The following is a 17,375-nucleotide window of genomic DNA, read 5'->3' as shown; positions in this document are numbered from 1 at the left end:
ATATTAAAATTAACTACTGCTTACTACTATTCCTACTTCGTGGTTTTTCACTTATCGCAGGGCTTCAAGCCCCCAGTATACTCCCGTGTACGTCCATACGTGGAGGTACGCACGTACGTACGCGGAGGTACGAGCATACCCCCAAGGGCATGTCCGTGCAAAGCTCAGTTTTTATGAACGCGTACGCGGTGTCGCACAATAAATTGCCCAGCGATGGACTGTTTTGTATGCGACACCAATGCATTAAATTCCCCTTCTTAATCCCATATCGGGCCTTTTCTTTTGTTTTTTTGCCAAGTGGCAAGAGATCTCTTCCTCCTCCTTTGATGCAATGACTGAAATGGTGAGAAATGAAGGAATTTGTCACGAGAGAATTAAACTCAGGTCCAGCATGGCTGTGGGAGGGTCTGGAGATTTCCTGGTGGGCTGGTCTGATGTGTGGTCTGCAGGGCCGGCGCTCCCTGTTTGTTTTTTTGTGTGTTTTTTTAAATAACTTTTTATTAACAACATATAAACAAAGAACACTGCTGCGACTGCCAGCGCTTGTTTTTTTTTCCCGACCCGTCAATCAGTCCAGTAGGCGTGTCAGCAAATGACCAATCGGCGAACTCAATTTGTCCCGAAGGTAAACGCCCCTCGTCTGTGAAGCTGCTCTGCAGCTGCTCAGGGTGGACACTCGAGTATGAAGTCTGAACCCTCTGCGTACAGTACACGCGTACGTACGCTTGAACGGACGTACGCGGGAGTATACTGGGGGCTTCAGGGTATGGATCCCCCACGATAAACGAGGGACTATTGTACTTGGTTTAATTACATAATGACTTTAATCACAGGATTTCTGGCCCCCGAGCTGCTGGCTTTCAGAAACTGTGGCCCCCTGAGCAGTTTTGTTGAATAGCCCTGAAAAAAGTCTTGTTTCCTAAAAATAGAAACTTTTTTAAAAATCTCAATTTAACTAGGCTCGGTTTCTCTCCGACTAGTTGGAACATAAAACATTATTTGACAGAAATTTGCTTCAGCTATAAAAACAAGACGGTAAAAATATCCCAGTGCGAGCTCCATCCAGCTTGAACGTTAATTTTGGACACTGTTTAACGTTTAGCTCTTTTTATATGAACCGGAGCGCGTTGATAGATAATGCAGGACCGACTCAGCCTGTAGCGGAAAATGACAAAGACCGAATGAAGAAAGAAGAGTTGGGCAGAAAAGCTGGTGTTTGAGCTTCTTATGAGAGAGCTCCTGCTGCATAGAGCTCCGCTTTCGATCACAAGCTGTTCGCGATAAGCAAAACACATTCTCAAACATATTAGAATAGCGAGCTAAACATTATATAAAAATAAAGAATTAAAACTGTCACTTTACACCATCCATCTGTTATCTGCCACTTGTTCGAACTGATGTACCGCAAAACTGCGTCCTACCTTAACCGCAGAGCAATACACGACAACGTTTAGCAACAATCGGGGGAGTTCACGCTGAGGTTTGTGAGGGCCACACCTCAGCTTTAGCCTATTAGCTTTCACTTTAGCTCCAGAGCTAACGTACCAAACGTCACAAGTTGCTCAGGTTAAATCATTTCGACGCATATATTGCGCATAACTGCACAAAAAAAATTACTTTATTGTCACGCACTTTCAACGTTTTAGCCTCCACTGCAATCGTTGTACGTCATCGCCCCAGAATGCATTGCGTAGGTAAAATAATGGCGACGTCTTCAGGTGAAAAATGTAAATAACCTCAACAATTTTAAGGTAATCGGGCGTTTTCACGTGTCAAACAACTTTCGTCTCCTCCCACTTGTTACGTCGTCAGTGCAGTTACAGCGTGCGCTCTCAGGCCATCATTGCCTGCAGGCCTTTTCCTGCTCTGCTCCAGTAACACCTTGCAACAGGAACTGAAGCGGTCCACCTTAATTTCATTAGGGGGTTTTAAACATTTGACCAAGTCAATAGAAACATCAAAGCAAATATGTTCTTGTTTTTAGTATTTTACCTTGTTTAACGGTAACTTGATTTATTGTTTTATACACGACTTTATTTTAATTGTATTTTTATTGTGCAGTACTTTGTACAGTATAACAGGTCTCATGTAAATGAGTCCTCGTGGCTCAATGAGACTAAACTGTATAAATAAAGGTTGAATGAAAAAGTTTGTAAAATCAGAAAACAGCATATTAAGGCCAACATGTGTACCAAGTCGGAGATCCTTTTAAAAAGAAAAGTTTTTGAAGATATAGCTCCTTATCTTGACATAACCATTATTTTTTAAAGTACCTTAATGCGCCTCATAATCTGGTGCGCCTTGTAGTGCGAAAAATACGGTAAGGTTATTTTTAAATCATCTCATCCCAAAATAATGTTGATTTAATCAAGTGAACAAGTACATTTTTCTGAATACAGTACCTTATTTATATCTTATATCAATAGACCACTCTTTATCTTATAAAAAAAAAAGATTTATCATGTAGCAATAAGCTAAATTTTGTTCTATTAAAAAATCTATGGCATTAAATTTGAATAATCAGGTTCAGAATCTCTATAAAAATATTGGCATTGTTAAATGATGCACATTTTCTTAAAAATAACTATTGTATCATTTACTTTAATTACTGATTAACAAATTATTTAAAAAATGCTCATTTTCACTGAAAATATTATTTTTTTTATCATCTTAATGTTAATTTTCTCTAAAAACAAATTTCTGTGAAATAAAACACATTTTGGGGGATAACATATATTTTTTAAAGAACTAAATCATGTTCAAATAAAACTATAGAGAAATTGCATTTCCTGCAAAAATGTAGTGTGCATGCTTATTAAAGAACTTGCTGAAAAACAGCTAAAATGAGCTTAAAAATCATGCTGAAATGTGGCTGCAATTTAAGAACAAACCATTAGCAGAAGAAAGCAGAAAGAACACGTTTGCTGAATTAGTTTTAAAGAAGCAGAAATGAGCATAAAATTTAGGAAATTAGCTTTAAAAAGCTGAAATTGGCAGAAAATAGCTAAAAGGTAGCTGAAAAGGCAGAAAGAAGGTTAAATTACCAGAAGGAAGCAAAACGAGCTCAAATGAGCTCAAAACATGGAATTAGTTGAAAAAGTTAAAATTAGCATAAACCAGCTACATAGTAGCTGAAATAGCACAAAACGATTAAACTAGCAGCAAAAAGCTGAAAGAAGCATAAGAAGCTTAAATTAGCATAAAGAAGTTAATTAGACTGACATTAGCAGAAATTACCAGAAACGTGAATTAATCTGAAAACAGCTTAAATTAGCTTAATAAAATGCCAAAAGGCTAGCTGGAAAGGTAGAACAAACTTATATTAGCAGAAGAAAGCAGAAAGAACATTTGCCCAATTAGGCTGAAAGAAGCAGAAATGAAATGAAAAAAGTGGAAATTACCTGAAAAATCTGAAATTGTTCATTCAACCTTTATTTAGACAGGTTAATCCCGTTGAGCCTCGCGGACTCATTTACAAGAGAGACCTGATTTTAACAAAGAATGATGACAACAGTGGACAACAACGACAACGATAGACAATCATAAAAGAGGCATACAGAATTTTTTTTTTTTTTACAAATTAAAATAAGATAGCATAAACAAACAAACAAAAAAAACCCAGCTAGCTTATAAGGCGGTGTAGAAAACTAAAAACAGGAACATGTCTGCATTGGTTCTTGCCAGGAACTTAACAGATGTTTAAAGCCACTTAGAGAGGTCAAGGTCGAGAGCTTCAGATCTTTTTGCAAGATATTCCAGGAAACAGGAGCCGAGTAGGGGAAGTCCCGTTTGCCCAACAAAACAGATTAAAATTAGCTAAAATGAAGAAAGAAGCTTAAATTAGCAAAAGGAAGTGGAGAAAAGTTGAAATGAGTGCATAAAATGTGAAATTAGCATAAAAACAGCTAAATAGTAGCTAAAATTGCAGAAAAAGCTGAAACTTTAGAAATGAGCTGAAAGGAGCATAAACTGAAATTAGCAGAAAGAAGTTAGAAGACACACAAACATGTAGAGGAAATAATCTGAAAGGAGCACAAAACAGCTGAAAGTAGCTGAAAAATGTTTAAATTTGTACAAAGAAGCTGAACCAGAACAAAATGTGAAAGGAGCAGTAAAAGATTGTAAACAGATCTAAAGATTTGAAGGATGTAAAATTAACTCAATTCATTTTCTGGAAAAAATAAAAAATAAATGACTGAAAAGGCTAAATATTTCAAAAAGCTAAAGTTGCACCAATACCAAACGTCACAGCAGGATTGTCCTGAAAGAGCTGAACGTTTTGATTTATGATTTGGTGAAATAGCACAAAGATTGTGGAACGAGAAAGATGCTGAAAACGTACGGCAGAAAAATGGATCCCAGTAGTGTGAACGCGTCATAAACATTCACACAATAAAAACAATCTATTTATTTTATGTTGATAAAAATGCTTATTTTCTTTATGAAAAACAACTTCTTGTCTTATTGATATAATGTTGCTTTTTTATAAGTTGGATTTTTTTTTACTAAAACAACTTGTTTACCTTGTTTGGATATAACTGTGCTCATTCTACAAATGTCGTGTCTTCTATTAAAATACAATATTTAATTAATGTTTTTTTTATAATAATTGCTCCTCCTCAAAATAATAAACAAAAAAAAAATGCTTAGAAGAATATGGTTTATATTTTTTAATTACGGTAAAGAAAAGTGGAACTGGGTCAACACGTGATTTGTGTTAAATATCAGCTCTTCGTTTAGACTAATCAATAAAACTGGGTTCATTTTTACACCCGTTGTCATTTTTTTTTTTAAGAAAAAAGCTTATTTTCTTTAAATAAATGACAATGACAGTCTCGTTATTTTTGAAAATGTGATAGGGACATCATTATCTTGAGATATTTACTTTAAAGATTAATAGAAAACTCCAAACCACTGGCAGAATAATTATCAAAAAAATAGACAAATATTGCAGCGAGGCAAAAACATGCTCCTAATCTTGTGTCCTTTAATCCCACGGTGTGTTGCAGCAACGCTTTCAGCCGCTTCCTAAACTTTAATCAACTTAAAACTTATAATCACGAAGCTAAAAGACGCCTCATCTGAAGAGAGCCGTCCGAGTCGACAGGCTCAGCTGCTGGCTTTAGTCATCTGGCAGCTCTAAACAGCGTCAGGTAATAATTAGCCGTTACAAGACGGCAGATTATAAATATATTTGTTACCGCACAGCAGCGGAGCCGCTTATTGGCGGGCCCTGTTGGGTCAAGGTCAGCTGCTGCAGGAACTTTACTGCACACACTTCGTCTTTGTCACGACTTTGAACAGATCTCATAAATCTAATGTTATATTTGAGGGATTTAATTTATGTCTGACTGAATGGTACTTCTTCCAGTTAACTGGTAACAATGGTGTACCACAAGGTTCAGTCTTAGGACCCACCCTCTTTACAATCTACGTAGGTAATGTAGGTCAGATCAGTCCTGATGCATCCTTACATTTCTATGCTGATGACACGGTTGTTTATTGTCGAGCTAGAACAGTTGCTAAGGTTCTCCATCTTTTGCGATCTGTTTTCGACATCATCCAGTCAGATTGGTTCCGTCTCAAACTTGTGCAAAATGCAGATAAAACCAGAGGGATGTTGTTTTCAAACAGGAAGTCGGTACCTTCAGTCCTTCCTTCTCTTTTTTAAGCCTCATGTCGAAAACTTGGTAAAGAAGCTGAAACTTAAATTGGGTTTCTTTTTCAGAAGTAGATCCTGACTCTGTGCTAAGAAACACCTTGTAACTGCTACTTTTCATCCAGCCATATATCGTGACCTTATTTACATGAACGCTCCTGCAAGCACCCTGCAGATGTTGGATGCTGTCTATCACGGTGCACTAAGACTCATAACTGGCTGTAACTACCGTACCCACCATCGCACCCTGTATTCACTGGTTACCTGGTCATCATTAACTTCACTCAGACTCTTACACTGGTACATTTTCATCTTTAAATCACTTCTTGGTCTGTTGCCTTCATACATCTCCTCCTACATGTCGCTTTGTGAGTGCAGCTACAGCGTGCGCTCTCAGGACATTATTACCTGCAGTGTTCCCTCAGTGAGGACTGAACTAGACAAAAGGGCCTTCTCCTACTCTGCTCCTATTTCCTGGAATATCTTGCAAAAAGAATATGAAGCTCTCGACCTTGACCTCTCTAAGTGACTTTAAACATCTGCTAAGTTCATGGCGAAATCCAACACAGACATGTTCCAGTTTTTAGTATTTTACATCGCTTTATAATGCAGCTGTCTTTTTGTTTCGTTTTTACTGTATATAATTTCTTCTATTTACTTTTCATTTTATATGATTGTCCATTGTCGTCTGTACCTCATCTGTGTTTTTTGTTAAAAAAAAAAAAAAAAAAAACAGGTCTCTCTCGTAAATGAGTCCTCAAGGCAGAATGAGACTAACCTGTATAAATAAAGGTTGAATGAATGAACGAATGTCTGATTCTTTCTCAGATCTGAGTCACCACTCGCACTTCCACGGTAAACTTCTCCAATTTTAAGGTTTTATTGATCTTAATAAAAGTGGAGCAGTTCCATCCCTCTGTGTGGCAGCGTTTCTGATTCCTGCTGCAACATGAAGGGGATCCAGCAGCAGATTAAAACCCAGCTTCATGCATCTCAGATCCAGTCTGCAGCGCCCCCTGCTGGTTGTTCTGAGAACTGGTCTCCAGAAAATCACACATTTGACTGAATCACAAATAAATGACTTACTTTAGTACGGAAGAGTATTGCTGTCAACTACTCATCCTATAAAAAAAAGACAAAACGAGCAAAGACTTATTCATTTTGGCAAGATTTAATTTACAAAAGACAAAAAAATAAATAAAAAAAATCAGTAAATACAAATGTAACTCCTTTAGGTCAACTGGCCACCAGAAGTGGTCCCCCAGAAATCCATTTTGTGCTGCTTTATGAGAGCACATCTGTAGGAAATGTAAAGTTTTTAAAGCCGTCTTGTAAGTCATCATTAAAACGAACAGTTTGTGTAATCTGTTGGTGCTCAGACTGCTTGTTGGGGATCAGTCTCAGCTACTACCACACCAAGTTCTAATTTAAAATATGCCAAGCTGACCGAATTATAGCTTTTTTTTTTATTTGATTTTAAAGTTACTTGGCTGTGGTGGCCATTTTGAACCAGGCTGACTCTAAAAGTAAAACACTTGTAGATGTATGTCCACGTTTCATTTTTCTGATCGTTTCAATAAAGTCCTCCATCTGGTTCATGAGATATTTTGCTAACAGACAAATGTCGTTACATCGTTGCCAGCCTTTCATTATTGCAGAAAATTCCTGCATATTTGCAGGAAATGAAAACGTATAACTTTACTAAACCAAGCACAAACTAAGAATTCAGTTAATTTAAAGAATGAAATTGGGGGCCCCTGGGGGGGGGGACACAAAGAAGCCCCCCAGTTTGGGCTAACGCACACAGACTTGATAAGTTTGTGTTTGTCTCCCTCTTCCCTGTCTGACAGGTGACCGGTTGGCTGAGCCCACCATCACGCTCACGTTGGCCTTCCATCTCCTCTCTGACCACGCCCCTTCCTTTATAATCCCAACATGGAGCTCGTTAAGGTCCAATCAGAGGGCGGCCTGAATGTGACCCTCACCATCAGGCTGCTGATGCACGGAAAGGTCCGCTCTCAGAACATCCACCTTTTGTTTTCCATCATCAGCTTTTCGAAAATGGCCACGACTGAACTTTAACTTGTTTGTTTCTGTTCCTGCAGGAGGTGGGGAGCATCATTGGAAAGGTATTTATGACAAACACGACCGGAGCAACTGCCACAGTAAAACACCACCTGCAGGAATTCTTAAATAAAATCTCCAATTCTGTTTTTGTTTTTGCTCCAGAAAGGAGAGACGGTGAAGAAAATGCGTGAAGACGTAAGCACTTCTCTCACATATTTACCTTTTGGGACGGTTGTTTCCTCAGATAATCACGACTGTTCTCTTGTGCGAACGCTGACTCAGCATTTACTTGGCCGTTTTTTTTTCTATTATTTGTTGTTCTGTACATTGTTTGCAATCTAACTACGGTACTTCTGCAGACTTTGTGCTAGTTCAGTCATTTAGACATCAAAATGTTTAGCTCATTCTGAGGACGAGTGCTTCAGAGTACTGACACTGTTTTATCTGTTAGTTTTTTTTACTTCTGGTTTAACTTCTAGTCCACCTTTTTGCTACTTTTAGCTACTAGCCCACTTGTTGCTTCTTTTTTTCTCTTCTTTTGCCACTTTTAGTTTTTAACTAGCCTTTCAACAATTTCCTGTGAGATCATTAAAGTTTTGTTATCTTATCTTTACTACTTTTAGCTTCTAGCCCACCGTTAGCTACTTTTAGCAATAGCCCACCTTTAGTTACTTTTAGCTCACCTTTCTGGTAGCTAGCTTGCCTTTTGCTTCGTTTAACCATCCCTTTGTCACTTTTAGCTTTTAACCAGTCTTTTTTAACTTTTAGCTTCCAGCCTGCCTTTTTTCCATTTTTAGCTTCTAGATCCCCTTTAGCTGCTTTTAGCTTCAATCTCAAATCTAGCTAATTCTAGCTTCTAGCCTGCCCTAGGCTACTTATCGCTTCCTTTTTGATACTTTTAACATCTTTTTGCTACTTTTAATTTATTCATATTAGCTACGTATAGCTTCTAGCCCACCTTTTGTTACTTTTAGCTAGCTTTTTTGACACATTTAGCTACTATCCTGACTTTTGTTACTTTTAGCTTGCCTGTCTACTTTTAGCTTCTAACCTGCCTTCTGTTGCTTTTCATAAGCGTTTTGGTGTATATTTATATTTAGCTTTTGCTAGTTTTAGCTATAAAATAGCATTTGGCTACTTTTAGCTTTTCATTAACAATTTGCTACTTTTCCCTTTATGTTAGAATTTTATTACTTTTGACTTTCAAACAAAATTTTATACTTTTTTGCTTTCAGCTAGCCCTTTCATACTTTTAACCTTTAGCTAATATTTCACATTTTATAACTTTCAGCTATTGTTCTGCTTTTAATTGGCTGTAGCAACTAGATGCCAGCCTCTTCTGTAAATTTGTCAGTTTGTGTTCATTGTTCACACTGGGTTTAGCAGAAAAGGCTTTTCGTCTCATTAAATGTTCGTGTTTCCGGCAGAGCGGTGCTCGGATCAACATCTCCGAGGGGAACTGCCCAGAACGAATCGTCACCATCACCGGACCAACAGACGCCATCTTTAAGGCCTTTGCCATGATCGCCTATAAGTTTGAGGAGGTAAAACATTGAGAACCAGCATGCTGTACAGTTACATTTATACCTGGATGTTAAAAATGTGAAAAGGTTCTACAGCTGTAAGATAAATCTGGTGGACTCCCTCTGAAGGTGTGAGGGGAAGGTCGTGACGTGAACATGCTAGGTTTTCTCCCACTTCAGCACCTTGACTTGGTCCGTTTCCAGCTGGACCATGTTTTGTAGGTCAGGAATGTGCTGATGCAACTTTGCAGCGCCCTCTGAAACCGGGCCAGAATGCTGTTTTGATTTGGCAGTTGGATCGGTCATACGTAGCAGGGTTTCTGCACAACAATCTGCCAAATGTTTAGACTACAAATTCATTTCTACAGCACGTTTAAAATCAACCCTCATGGCCAACGTGTTGCATAAACTTAAAATATAAAAAGCATTGCAGGTGTACTTAAATATTAAAATCCAAATTAAACAAGGAAGTTTACGTAAAATAAAAGTTTACATAAAAATTATTAAAAACCAATATTGGTTTAAGATGTTCTACTAACTTTAAAGGCCAAGGCTTGTTTAAAATCGGACTGGCTTTAGTGGAACTCTCAGAAAGTAATCACTGAATATTGATTATGTTTTGGATTTATTCCATTATAAGATGGCCTCCACAGATATTAAGCTAAAACTTGCCATGGTAGTAGCTGTACACTAGGCCTTGAATACTTAATACCATAATATTAACACTTTTTTCAATGTAAAAATTTACTATTGATAATAGCAGGGGGCCAAGAATACATCCTTGTGGTACACCAAACACAAACAGGGCTATAACTTAGTCGCATTTACAATCATTTAGTTAAAACTTGGTGAGGTAGTAAGTGAGTCTCATCCACAACACCTATTTCAAATGCTAACAAATCTTGTGATGCCAGATGAGATTGACAATGTTATTTTCCAAGAATGGACCAAAACAGCTATGTGATTTGATTATTTCAAGGAATAATGAGCCTTTATTTGTTTTAGTTAGTTTTTTTTTTGTCCTCCTTCAGTTCTAACAGAATTGACGGGAGTACTATCATACTTTTTTTAAATTCACAGAAAAAAAATATATATAGAAAATGTCTGTAGATTCTAGTCATGACACTCCTAGAGTCATGGGAAAATGGAAGTTCACCCTTTCCCCATCCTAGGGTTTTATCTATCAGATTCTAAGACTATTCAAATGTAAAAGTACTGCACAACAGATTTGACTGCATCATTATTTATTAAAAGGAAATACAGAAAATCTGTGAGGAAACTGGATCCTGTTTTGCTGCTTCCACAGGATTTCAGATGTTCAGTTTTAGCCGGGGGCTACTGATCAAACATTGATAATCAACAGTGGCTTTATCTCAAGAAACGCAGGACGTTTGGCTGCTTTTGTAGTATATGTATGTGTTTATAATGCCAGGTTGGGGAGACATCAGGAATTACTTTAATTACATGACTAAGTACTTTTTGAATTAATTGGTCAAAATTTAATTGTTTTTCTAATATTCCCTCCTACTTCCTGATAGGATATAATCAACTCCATGAGCAATAGTCCGGCCACCAGTAAACCACCAGTAACCCTGAGGCTCGTCGTCCCTGCCAGCCAGTGTGGCTCCCTCATCGGCAAAGGGGGCTCCAAAATCAAAGAAATGAGAGAGGTATGGTGGGCTTTTCATCAGTGCGTCATATCCAACCACATTTAATATTCTTAAGATTCGTGGGTTCGTTCTCTTGATTACACATGCACGTCCATCTCAATTCAATTTACCCTTCCCCTCCTGGATAATACCATGAGCTTGAAGCTTAAACCAGTTTTCATGTCCACATAATTAGTTTTGACATCATGGTAAAAAAAAAAAAAAAAAAAGATGGTTTTATGTTTACCTTTAGTCCACAGGAGCGCAGGTCCAGGTGGCAGGTGACATGTTGCCCAACTCCACCGAGAGAGCGGTGACAATCTCCGGGGCCCCAGAAGCCATCATCCAGTGTGTGAAACAGATATGTGTGGTGATGCTGGAGGTACAGTGGGAAAGTGAGGGGGGGGGGGGGGGGATATACACACATTGATTTACTCCAAAAAGGCATGGCATGGAACACCCATAAGATTATTTACAGCTACAAGGATTTAGGTTTGAATGTTGTTTTAAACAAGAAACAAGTCAAATTCTGACCAGAATGATGAGCTAATGGGTTAGTCTGAGTGCAGCTCTGACAAAAGTAAGCTGCAGTTTTTTTTTTAAATTGTTATTAATTATCAAAAGTTGATTGTGTTACTTTTAACCTGTGCTGCTGCTTTTAGCAAATCAGCAGTATTTGCTACGTAGTACCATTTGTCCCACTGGAGTTACCGTAGCTTCCTGTAACTGAAACAAGTTGCAGTAAAACTGTTTTTTTTCCCGTAAAACTGTTTTTTTTCCACATATTTCAACGTTTCTTTGCTGAACCCCGAATTATATATATACATTTTTTTTAAATATATATATTCATATAAATAAAAAAGTATATATATGATAGGTGAAGTTATCTCGACTGTCTTCAGTAATGACTAGAACTTTTGATTTGTACATAACTTTTCAAGAGGCCGTTCTTTAGCATTTGCAGTGTTATAGCATTTACGCTAATTGTTGATCAGCAGCCTGTTAAGCTTTTGAAACATGTAGTTGAACGCTAGTTTCAGTATGAAAATGCATAAATAGAAGCTTAAAAAGCAGCAGCAGCAGCTAGCTGTAGCATATGTGGTGCAGTCTTGGGCACTTCCTGTAGGAATATTTCAATTTTTGTTGGAATAATTGTGCAATGACAATATTGTGCATGTAAAAGAAAAAAAGAAAAAAAGTGTTTGCACAAACTGCTGTGAAATTTTTTAGATTGGGGTTGTTTTAGGACAGTAATGAATGCTCCGACTAAATTTGTCTTAACTGAGACCGTTCAAAGAACTATCTACTACAGGTAAGATATTGTTTATATTCTTGTCACAGAACCCCACTTCAAAAGATCTGAACTACTTTAAGTTGAAAAATCTGCACATCTGCAGACAAATTTCCAAAGTTTCAATGTTAAGTTTTAACAAGACATAACAACTGCAAACTGGAGAGATGTGTTTTATACCAAACATTAGCTACCAGTATATAAGTAAGAACATCACTGCTTATAGCGACTGTGGGAAATTACATTTTTGATGGACAAGCTACGTAATTTAGTCCAATTTGACAGATATGCTAGTGTTTTGGGCTTAACATTTACTTGGAGAAAATATCAGCTTTGTTAAAGAGTGAGTCTTTATGTTAACAGCAACATTTCACTGTTGGATTAATTTTATTTCTTAACGCTTGGTGTCTTTAACCAAACTTTACTAGGAAAATTTATCCCTTTTTCCACTCTTCAGTGGCACAACTATTTGTTTAAAAAAAATTAAAATTCCCACCAAATGTCCAGCTGACCAATCAGAATGACCCGAGTATTAGGAGGCGGATCTTAAAGGGACAGGATCCAAAACGGTATTGACAAAAAAACCAAAAAAAAAAAACATTTTAACATGTTGATTTATCGTAAAAACTGTATAATAGGTTATTTTGGTTTCTTTAAGAATTTATCACAAAGTTAAGCCCTTTCTATGATAAGTGTTCTCCAGTTCAGTTGTTTTTGGTAAAGAAAATAACATGTAGACACTTCCTGGTCGTTTTGTTCTTACATGTCAGATTGTTGTTGGATCATAAGGCCACACTATTTTGGTGTCTTTTCTTGCCCCAACAATTTAAATTATTAATTAATTTTAATAATTTTAACTATCTGCACAGCCAGTTCTCCATGGGGCCTTCATGATGGCACCAGCCATGGATGCTAGGACATTGGTCACGTGACTGTAAGTTTCCAGACTACGGACTGAAAGACTAAAAAACTTAAATAAAACAGTTTAATAAGTCATCATTATCCAGTTGAAAGTGATGTTCCAGGTAAATCCAACTTTAGTTGTGCACTGAACCACAATTTGAGCGTTTTATGTCAGCATGAACGCACAGTGAAGAGCACTTTTGTGTGTCACAGATCGTCTTCCCCAAGGCACCGTCCCTTCTGGTCTCATATTATGCAACTTCTTTCTCTCTTTCTTTCTTCTCTAACACTCTCTCCACATCTCACCCCCCACCCCAACTCTCTCCTCAGTCCCCACCGAAAGGTGCCACCATCCCCTATCGCCCAAAGCCTGCCTCCACCCCTGTCATTTTTTCAGGTGGCCAGGTAAGAGCAGACCCACTGGGGGCGTCCACGGCCAACCTCAGCCTCTTACTGCAGCACCAGCCACTGCCTGTTAGTGTCGCACCAGGTTTTACTCACTCTTCTCCCCTTCCCTCACTCCCTCTTACCCGTCGAGCATGAAACCATCACTGCCGTTTACAGTCATCCATCACCCGGAGCCACTCGAACCAGACCCGAGATGAACGACACTAACGGAGTCAAATCAAGTCACGCATCAACACTCGTTATTATGACGATACCCGTTTTTTAAGATAGTTTAAAAAAAAAAAAAAAAATTTTTTTTTTTTAACTTACTGGTCTTAGACGAACCTACTGAAAACTTAGAAGCTACAAGCTTCGAGAAGAATTCTGGCTAATATTTAACCTTCTTCTTGGCATAATAGGTAATGTTCAATAAAATAGGTTTTCTGAACATACCCAGCTTTAAATCATTGTTTACAAATTTTCTACCGGGTTGAGGTTGGTGCTTTGGGAAGTATCCAGTCAGAAACCAGTTCTGGTGCATATTTCGGACCATTGTTGTGATAGACCCAGCTGTATCCAATTTGGAAATAGTCCTTGATTATTTTATCCACTGTGCACAATGCACCAGCCCCAAAGCACCATACTACCACCACCATGTTTGGCAGATAATACGGTATTCTTAGCCTTGAAAGCCTCACCTCGACTGCCCCAAATACACTGCCTGGCCAAAAAAAAGTTGCCACCTGGATTTAACTAAGCAAATAGGTACGAGCCTCCTATTGGATAATTACTGCATGGGCGATTATCTTTTAGCTGGCAACAAGTTATTTAACCCCAACTGGTGCAATGAGTTACTTCTCATTTCTTAAACAACCGTGTTGAAAGACACATGGCGTGGTCGTGGAAAAGATGCCAGTCTGTTTGAGAAGGGTCAAATCATTGGCATCAAGCAGAGAAAACATCTAAGGAGATTGTAGAAACTACTAAAATTGGGTTAAGAACTGTCCAACGCATTATTTAAAACTGGAAGGATAGTGGGGACCCATCGTCTTGGAGGAAGAAATGTGGCCGGAAAAAAAATTCCTGAATGATCGTGATCGGTGATCACTCAAAACATTTGGAGAAATCACATGGAAGAAAAACAACAGTAGCACTCAGGGCTATGTTTAATAGAGAAAGTAAGAGCAATTTCCACATGCACAATAGGAAGGGAACTCAAGATATTGGGACTGAATAGCTGTGTAGCCTTAAGAAAACCACTAATCAGTGAGGCTAACTGGAAAAAAAGCTTCAATTTGCTAGTGAGCATAAAGATTGGACTCTGGAGCAATGGAAGGTCATGTGGTCTGATGAGTCCAGATTTACCCTCTTCCAGAGTGATGGGTGCATCAGGGTAAGAAGAGAGGCCGGTGAAGTGATGCACCAATCATGCCTAGTGCCTAGTCATCAATGAAAGATCTTGGTGAAAAATTAATGCAACACTGGATGGAACTAGATCTTGTGACATTGCAGAAGTTTATCGAAACAATGCCACAGAGAATGCATGATGTAATCAAAGCTAAAGGCGGTCCAACGACATATGTGACCCGTTTTTTGGCCACGCAGTGTGTATTTCATGTCATTTTGGCCTAACAGTTACATTTCTGTCACGCCTGATCCTAAAACTTGCATAACATATTATAGTACTGTAGTGGAGTTCCAGGATGAAAATATTAAAAATGATCCATAAGTAGTTATATTTAAGTCATGAGTTTGTTCTCCCTTAATGTTCCTAATGTATGAAATAAAATCATAAAATAGAATCGCAAGTAAACCCTTAGGAAAATCCAACTAAAACTTAATTTGTTTGTTTCTCTTGCCTTCATTGATCAGTGTTTCTAAATAAACCTTCTGAGCAAATCTTTTTCTAAGAGGACATATCAATCAATTAAAAAAAATGAACACAGTAACTAAAAAAAAAAGTCCAATCGAGAGACAAAAACCAAAAATAGGTCCTGCCTGAGAGATTATTGGAAAAGTATTTAAAACAACAAAACTACATTGTTTTCATTTAGCTGTGGTTTCTATCGCGACCCAAATAAAGAAAATGTAGCTCAGATCTGACCACGGCGGCCCCCAGACTCCCCACACATCTAGTAGGATAAGTCACATCAGTCCTTTGAGGGTCGCTCCTCTGGTTTTATCCACACTCTCCCAGTGACAACCCTGATGTCTTTTCCTCTTATTGATTAAGTTCAACTGGATCTGATTGATGAATAGAATGAGAACCTGATACAAGTTTACAATGCATATGTACTTTGGCTAGAAAAATAGATTAGAGTAAAAATTGTTTTTTGTAGTGCTTTTGCTGTAGAAGTTAGTATTTTTTTGTCGCTTAGAGTAATTTTAGATTGTCAGAAGTTTATTTTTCAATCACGACTGTATATATGTGCACTTGTTCAGTCAGATGATATGTTTTTTTCCCCTCATATTTACAGGCTTACACCATTCAAGGACAGTACGCCATCCCTCATCCAGACGTGAGTGCTAACCCCACCAGGCAGCCAACACTCAATCTAGCTCGCTCGCTGCATCCAAAATCCTCTTGTTTCTTTCTCACTTTCCTTCCACCCTATTAATATTAAATCAATAATATTAATGCGGCTTTATAATAAGCATTTCCTCTGTCCTTCATCTTTATAGCTTTTTGCTTACCTGCGTACTTTATGGCTTTAAAACCCATGGGGCTTGGCCTGAACAAGTCAGTCATTCAGCTATAACAATTCAATTAGAAGTAAAATAATTTTTAAAGGTGTTTTCTGGTAACTTGAACAGTATAATGGCATAGTGGTTAGTACTGTTGCCCCGCAGCAAGAAGATCATGGGTTCAATCCCCGTGACTTTCTGTGTGGAGTTTGCATGTTCTCCTCGTGTTTGCGTGGGTTTTCTCCGGATACTCCGGTTTCTTCCTCCTGTTGAAAAACATGCATGCTAGGCTGCCTTCAGGTCCAGGCCTCCCTTGCAAAAAAAGATATATGACCTCAATGGGATTTGTCTGGTGAAGTAAAAGTTTGTAAATAAGTAAATAAATCCAATTTAAGGGAGTTACGTTCTCAAATTTACTTGGAAAATAAACTAGGAATCATTTCAGGATGCGTCTATTGATCAATTCCATACAAAAAAAAAAAAAAAACCTAGAATAACTTGTTGCCTTTCATGCCAAAGATTTTAAGTAAATTAATCTTTCTGTTTGAAAAATGACGGCAGTATGACCTTTTTGAGCAATTCTTGAAAATAACATATCTGTTAAGAGGCTGTATGTTGGGGAGAGGTCTGAACTAATGCATGTCTGTAGGTTCACTGAGAGGGCATGGCTTCTCAATCCAACAACACTACAATGTTGAAGGCATAGGAAGTGCAACCATGAGGGGCGGCGCTTATGGAATCAACAGCACTACAGTACAATGTTTAATGGCATAGCAATGCTTATTAAGAAGGGTGGGGCGGGGCTTATAGAGCCAACAGCACTACAGTACAATGTTGAATGGCGTAGCGACAGCAACTGAGACGAGAGGGGCTTATAGAAGCAACAGTACTACAATGTTTTATGGTGTAGCCATGCTTACTAATAAGGGTGGGGCATGGCTTATAGAGCCAACAGCACTACAATACAATGTTTAATGGTATAGGAATGCTTATTAAGAAGGGTGGGGCTTATAGAGCCAACAGCACTACAATACAATGTTTAATGGCACAGTGACAGCAACTAAGAGGGGCAGGGCTTATAGATTCAACAGCACTACAATGTTTAATGGTATAGCAAAAGCAACTAAGAGGGGCGGGGCTTATAGTCAACAGCACTACAGTACAATGTTTAATGGCACAGTGACAGCAACAAAGAGGGGCGGGGCTTATAG

The 17,375-nt window shown here is 38.1% G+C and overlaps 1 protein-coding gene across 3 annotated transcripts in view; it reads left to right on the top strand.

Annotated features, from left to right (window-relative positions):
* The window catches only part of LOC119428802 (poly(rC)-binding protein 3), a 28,890-nt gene that overhangs the window by 8,002 nt on the left and 3,513 nt on the right, over positions 1-17,375 (top strand). For all 3 annotated transcript variants that reach the window (XM_037696482.1, XM_037696481.1, XM_037696483.1), the window contains exons 2-9: positions 7,510-7,669; positions 7,765-7,788; positions 7,889-7,921; positions 9,154-9,270; positions 10,788-10,919; positions 11,152-11,280; positions 13,423-13,566; positions 15,957-15,998. In XM_037696482.1, the coding sequence (XP_037552410.1) occupies positions 7,595-7,669; positions 7,765-7,788; positions 7,889-7,921; positions 9,154-9,270; positions 10,788-10,919; positions 11,152-11,280; positions 13,423-13,566; positions 15,957-15,998 (696 nt within the window). In that variant the 5' untranslated portion in view covers positions 7,510-7,594. The remainder of the gene's footprint in view (positions 1-7,509; positions 7,670-7,764; positions 7,789-7,888; positions 7,922-9,153; positions 9,271-10,787; positions 10,920-11,151; positions 11,281-13,422; positions 13,567-15,956; positions 15,999-17,375) is intronic.

Source organism: Nematolebias whitei, chromosome 23 (assembly GCF_014905685.2).
Source record: "Nematolebias whitei isolate Nwh7 chromosome 23, NemWhi1, whole genome shotgun sequence".
NCBI lineage: Eukaryota > Metazoa > Chordata > Actinopteri > Cyprinodontiformes > Rivulidae > Nematolebias > Nematolebias whitei.
The sequence above is the reverse complement of the archived record's forward strand: the minus strand, read 5'-3'. Positions and strand labels throughout refer to the sequence as shown.